A 6,228-nucleotide genomic window follows, 5' to 3' on the forward strand; every position below is an offset into this window, starting at 1 on the left:
GATGCTGTGCTGAAGAGGGAGCGGGGGAGGGGGCTATTGTTGGCTGGCTTTGAAGGAGGAGCAGGGAGGAAGATGTGCTCTTGGACGCTGCGCAAATAGGGGAGGGGAAAGCGGTGTGTGACCGCTGCTTATTCTTAATCCTTGGGCGCGGTAAATGCTGATGGTGGAGGAGAGGCAGCTGCTGGTGGGGCCGGCGGGCGTTTGGGGTTGGCGGTGGTTGCTTGCGTCGAAGGAGAGGGTTCGGTCTGGTGGGGCTTCGGCTAGAAAGGGAGCGCGACGGGAGGGTTTGGGACTGTCGCAGGTGTGGATTGGAGAGAGGAGTGGTTTGAATGTGGGATGGTGTTTTGTGGGGAAGCAAAGACTGAATTTTGACGGCTGTGAAAAAAAGAAAAGAAAATTAAGTTGTAACCTAGTTTCAACACCGTAATTAGGCTAACACAGGGAATTTTTTATTTCATCATTCAATTGATTCTTTCTGATTAAAAGCTTCTTAAATAGAAATTACTGAAGATTTTGGAATATCCTCTACAATCCCTCCAATCATCTCTCATAATCAATTTTCATTTCGAGTCAAGCCATTCAACTACCAATATAAGAATCAAAATTTGAAATTCAAATTCGAAAATCGAAAATTCAAATTAATTATGACATATCTTGAAATCAAAACCATATTGCTGAAACATGACGCCTCGCTTGCTATAAACTCAGAAAATCTGCGCTCCGCCATCTTGACTGTACTCATCATAATGCATTCAAAGCAACCCAAAATAAAGTCCTAGAGCGCAAATTGGAGAGGATACTGCACATTAATAACTTAAATCTACTGATTTTGGACCTTTATTTGATGGATTTGTGTTGCTCTAAGCAATTGCCCGTTCCCCTTAACCACCCAACTGTGGTAACAATTTGGATAGTTAACAAAAAGGGACTAATTTTAAACACCTAGAATTTTTAGAGGGCAAATTTCAAAATATAGAAGAGTTAGGGGACTACTTCAAATGTGAAAGAGTCGGGAGACTAATTTAAATAGTAAGATTTGTCGGACAAATCACAATGAACCATATGATACATATTAGGTATTTATGTAAAAGCCACTCCAAGGGGACGCTCTGACCCTGGTCTGCCAAATAAGTATCTGAGTAAGAGGTCATGAGATCAATCTTCTTGTTTTTACCATTATTATATAGACACTAGTCTGCGAAGACGCTGCAGAACTCTAGGAACAGAACCTAAAACCATAAGACGTGTGGCTGGAGAAAACCATGTTTTCATACTAGTAGGAAGTTCGGTAGTTACTTTTTCAATAACACAGTATCATCATATGTGGAATCCTCTTTTTTTCATAGTATCTTATATTCAAACCAATATGATATAGCCATATACAGTCAAAAGTTGCAGCTTATCTGATTGTTATTGTTCAATTGACATCAATCATCATTAAATATATTTGGCGCACATGACCATACTACAAAAGACAGTATTAATACTATGTTAAGGTTGTCACCTTGATCCAGACACCACCAAATTCCTTATCACGGCAATGCTGAGTCACCGCACGCATTTCGAGCTGCATTTTTCACTGCAACATTAGCAGTGAAGATGCACCCCAGAATGGCAGATCCAGAGTAATGGCCCGTTGGATCAGAAGAAAAGAGCTAATTCCATTTTTCTCTCTTTGTGTGTGTGGGCTGTGCGCGGGTGGAGGAAGAGAGGAGTGGGTTTGAATGTGGGGATGGGTGTTTTGTGGGGAAGAAGAAGACTGAAATTTGACGGCTGTGAAAACAAAGAAAAGAAAATTAAGTATTAACCTAGGTTTCACACCGTAATTAGGCTAACACAGAATTTTTATTTCATCTTCAATGATTCCTTTCTGATTACAAGAGTTCTTAAATAGAAATTACAGATTTGGAATATCCTCTAAATCCCTCAAATCACTCTCATAATCAATTACATTCAATCAGCCCATTAACTACCAAATAAGAATCAAAATTTGAAATTCAAAAATTCGAAAATCTAAAAATTCAAATTAATTATGACAACTGAAATCAAAACCATATTGCTGAAACATGACGCCTCCTGTGCTGATAAACTCGACGAAAATCTCGTACACGCATCTGGATGTCCTCATCATATGCATTCAAAGCAAAGCCCAAAATAAAGTCCCTAGAGCGCAAATTGGAGAAGATATGCAATAATAAACTTAAATCTACTGATTTTGGACTTTATTTTGATGGATTTTGATGTTGCTCTAAGCAATTGCCCGTCCCCACTTAACCACCCAACTGTGGTTAACAATTTGGATGTTAACAACAAAGGGACTAATTTTAAAACACCTAAAAATTTTGAGGGCCAAATTTCAAAATATGAAGAGTTAGGGGACTACTTTCAAATGTGAAAGATTCAGGGGACTAATTTCAAATATAAAAGATTTGTCGGACTAATACAAAATGAAACCCATATGATACATATTAGGTATTTATGTAAAAAGCCAACTCCAAGGGGACCGCCCTCGACCCCCCTGGCTCTGCCAAACATAAGTATTCTGAGTAAGAGGTCACCTGGACAGATGCCCATATGCTTACTTGGTCTTTTACCCATTTTATATATAGACACTGTAACTCAAGCTCGCAGAACTCTGGACAGAACCCACCACTAAGACGTGTGGCTGGAGAAAACCATGTTTTCATAATAAAGCTAGCCTGGTAAGTACTTTTCCAATAACACATTCAACATCATTGAAATACTCTTCTTTTCATATATCCTTTATTCAAACCAATTGATATAGCCCATATACAGTCCAAAGTTGCAGCTTATGCCTGACTTGTTATGTTCAATGGACATCATCATCATTAAATATATTTGGCAGCACATGAAAAACCATACTACAAAAGAAGTAATAAATCATATGTTAAGGTTGTCACCTTGATCCAACACCACCAATTCCTATCACGGCAACTGAGTCACCAGCACGCATTTCAGCTGCATTTTTCACTGCACCATAGGCAGTGAAGACTGCACACCCCAGAATGGCAGACTCAGAGTATGGCAGTGAGTCAGGAAGAAGAGCTAATCCATTTGCAGGCACTACACAGTATTCAGCAAGGCCACCCATGCTGTACATGTATACTGGCTTTCCTATAGTGATACCACAGGGATTCAGAAACCAGAAATACAATGGTCAATTATAGTTCATAGCATAACTGCATTTGAGAATCTTACACACCATACAGCTATCATAGCAATTAAAAGAGAAATATAAGATATCAAATGAAGAAAGTGAGTAGAACATGGTAAATATGGGGAAAATTAAAATAAATATATTTAAAAGTTCCATCTTCCCATATAAAAAATCATAAATATAATGGTATAAGAACAGTGAATTGAGGTCAGCAAACTGGTCCAACTTTTTACTACTTTGCATTTCGTTTAATGATCAAAGATGCTTTGACCTCTCTGTCTTAAACCCAATCAACAGCCAAAACCTCAGATTTATAATTTCATAGTACTTCTAGGCTTAAAGAGCGAAAATTGTGTTCAAACAGTATTTTTGGAAGTGGATTGGAAAGGTCTAGCACAAGGCACTTCACGAAGGACCAACATACTTCTTGTTTTGGATGCCACCTTGGATTTGTATGTGATCAAAGTAAATTCTTCAATCTACATATTGATCTAGGGTTACCAACTAGGTATATGTTATGAAATCATCGCAAGCTAAGATAGCATTAGGCAAGGCCTAGAACACGAATTCAGTTACATAGCGAGCAACTAACCATTCACTGTGAAAAAATACAGTAGTATATTCCTTATATTAGGCACTCGTAGACGCAGATCAAGCGAGGGAGAGGGGGAGGAGGGAGGGAGGGAGGGAGAGGAAGAGGACCCCACCACTCCTATTGCAGCACACATATATGTATGTATGCATGTATGAGTTTATACATTTACAGTCCTACAACGTATGTATGCTATATGTGGTTGTATATGTATGTGTGAATACATGCATGTGTATATATGTGCATGTATATGTATGTATGCATATATGTATATATACATACAAACATGTGGGTGCGTAGGCCTGTATGAATGTATGTATGTATGTATGTATGTATATAAAGCTTAAAAGTTAAGATTCATGCGTAGAATGGCATTTAGAGCATAATGACATGGAGTTTAGATGAGTACCACTATTCCGTAAAAACAGCCTGGTTTCACCATCATAAAGTGTTCCTTTCGCACGATTGTATGCAAAGAAAGCCTCACAGAGATCTTCTTGACCCTATTCAAAAACATTTGAAATGTCAACACGACCAATCAAGAGAGTAAATCTAATGTTTAGACACAATAGATTGGGGAGTATCATAAAGAAAACAATTATGCTATGCCCCAATACTCCCACCTTCACACAGAAAAAGCAACTACCACAGGGCATTATAAATGCTCCAACAACATGGCTTCCAATAGGAAACCTGAAAGTTTATACAGATAATTGCAGGATTAATTTCAAAATAAAGGGTGAATAGTCTAACGATTTTTTAAATGCTGTTACATTGTTGTTTAACTAAGATGACAAATGCAAGAAGAAATTACCAGAAATAAATACATACACCATATGTTCTAGGACTCTAGTCAAGCAGCACGCACCTCTTTATAACCCCACTATTTGTGTTTGTACCATGTTCAACAACCTCTCCGGTTATTTCATGACCCACAACACAAGGACTTGAAAATGGAATTTCACCTTTCATGACATGGAGATCAGAGTGACAAACTCCACAAGCTGCACGGTTACTTCGGAGTTAAAAAACAACATTTAGCCAAATTGTAAACTGCAGCTGTAACGGAAAGCAGCAGGAGAGTTAAATATAGCAAGTCAAAGCAATGCAATGATAAGAAGATATTGTTGTATGTCAAATATATTAAAAAAAACTGGTTTAAAGTAAAAGCTACGAGATATCTAGTTCATTCAGGTAAAATTACTGAAATGCTTGCTTAATTAAAATTCAGATCCTTTACAATGTCATAAAGTATTCTCAGTGAAATTGAGTAATGGGGAGGGTGTTCAAGAAGATCTGGTATACTAAACAGAACCTATTCATATAAGATTGAAGTTGCTGAACGGAAGCAAAACAAGAATACTAATACCATGCCTGATTGAGCACCTTTATAATCTGCATGTGGCATAATCCTCCACTAAAGAACAGTCAGGTATCAATGCAAGTTATGTGTTGATAGCAGGACGAACACAATTGTTGAGATTTCATATAACTCTCAATTTTGAGTGCATGGACGCATCAACTAAATGTTAAATATAATAGAAACTGTACCATGTGGAAAAAGATGACAAGTCTTGTACGGTACGAATATTATTGAAGTCTAAGTAATAAGAAGAGTGAATATCACAGAAGAGCTCTTTTTTTTTGCCTCTCCTTTCACGTTCCTTTCCTATATAGAAGGTCATATTGACATGTGCATTCTTTTTGGGGTTTTGTTAAATTAGAACCTGAAATCTTTGTTAATTCTACATTTGACCATCAAATCTTCATATTTCTAAATTAGAGCCCGAATTCATTGACTTATTCCCAAATCTATTAAGATGTTTAAAATAAAACCCTCAAATCCATCAAGTTGTTTTAAATAATACCCCCACTTCGAACCTATATGAAGATTTAGGGGGTCTAATTCAGAAATATGAATATTTGACAGTCTAAAACAGCATTAACAATGACTCTGGGGTCTAATATGACAAAGACCCTATTCTTAAAGTATGAAGAGCAGATGCTGATATATATTTTGCTGGTTAATCTTTTATCCCGGAGTCGTCTGGTGTGCTGCAAGTGCAGATCCTGTAACTATAGTTGCATGCAAAAAATTTCAGAACTGCAGTTACAACATTCTTAACCTCAAACAATCATGACTGAGATAATACACACAGCACTACTAGTAACTATAGCCAAGATCACAGAAATTTCAACAACACAGGCATTTTACTAAATAATAGCTAGAAGTTGATGAGTTAGCCGAAATTTCTCAGAAATTGGACTAAATTGCAAAATAAAGTCGCAGAAAAACCAAAATCAATGTAAAGAAAAAGAGGATCGAGGAAGTGAATCCAATGACCTTTAGTCTTGATGAGGATCTCTCCAGCCTTGGGCTTAGGCATGTGGAACTCCTCGATCGTGAGCGGGTGATTGGGCTCCCAGAACACAGCTCCCCTCATGAACGAAGGGCCGC

The 6,228-nt window shown here is 37.7% G+C and overlaps 1 protein-coding gene across 1 annotated transcript in view; it reads right to left on the reverse strand.

The window, feature by feature from the left end:
- The window catches only part of LOC109827034 (alcohol dehydrogenase 1B), a 20,304-nt gene that overhangs the window by 13,866 nt on the left and 210 nt on the right, over positions 1-6,228 (reverse strand). Inside the window, exons 1-5 of the mRNA XM_020394002.1 lie at positions 6,115-6,228; positions 4,639-4,774; positions 4,394-4,463; positions 4,180-4,273; positions 2,922-3,135 (exon numbers count right to left, since the gene is read on the reverse strand). The exon at positions 6,115-6,228 is cut by the window's right edge and continues 210 nt beyond it. Coding sequence (XP_020249591.1) covers positions 2,922-3,135; positions 4,180-4,273; positions 4,394-4,463; positions 4,639-4,774; positions 6,115-6,228 — 628 coding nt within the window. The remainder of the gene's footprint in view (positions 1-2,921; positions 3,136-4,179; positions 4,274-4,393; positions 4,464-4,638; positions 4,775-6,114) is intronic.

Source organism: Asparagus officinalis, unplaced genomic scaffold (genome assembly GCF_001876935.1).
Source record: "Asparagus officinalis unplaced genomic scaffold, Aspof.V1 AsparagusV1_Un3, whole genome shotgun sequence".
NCBI lineage: Eukaryota > Viridiplantae > Streptophyta > Magnoliopsida > Asparagales > Asparagaceae > Asparagus > Asparagus officinalis.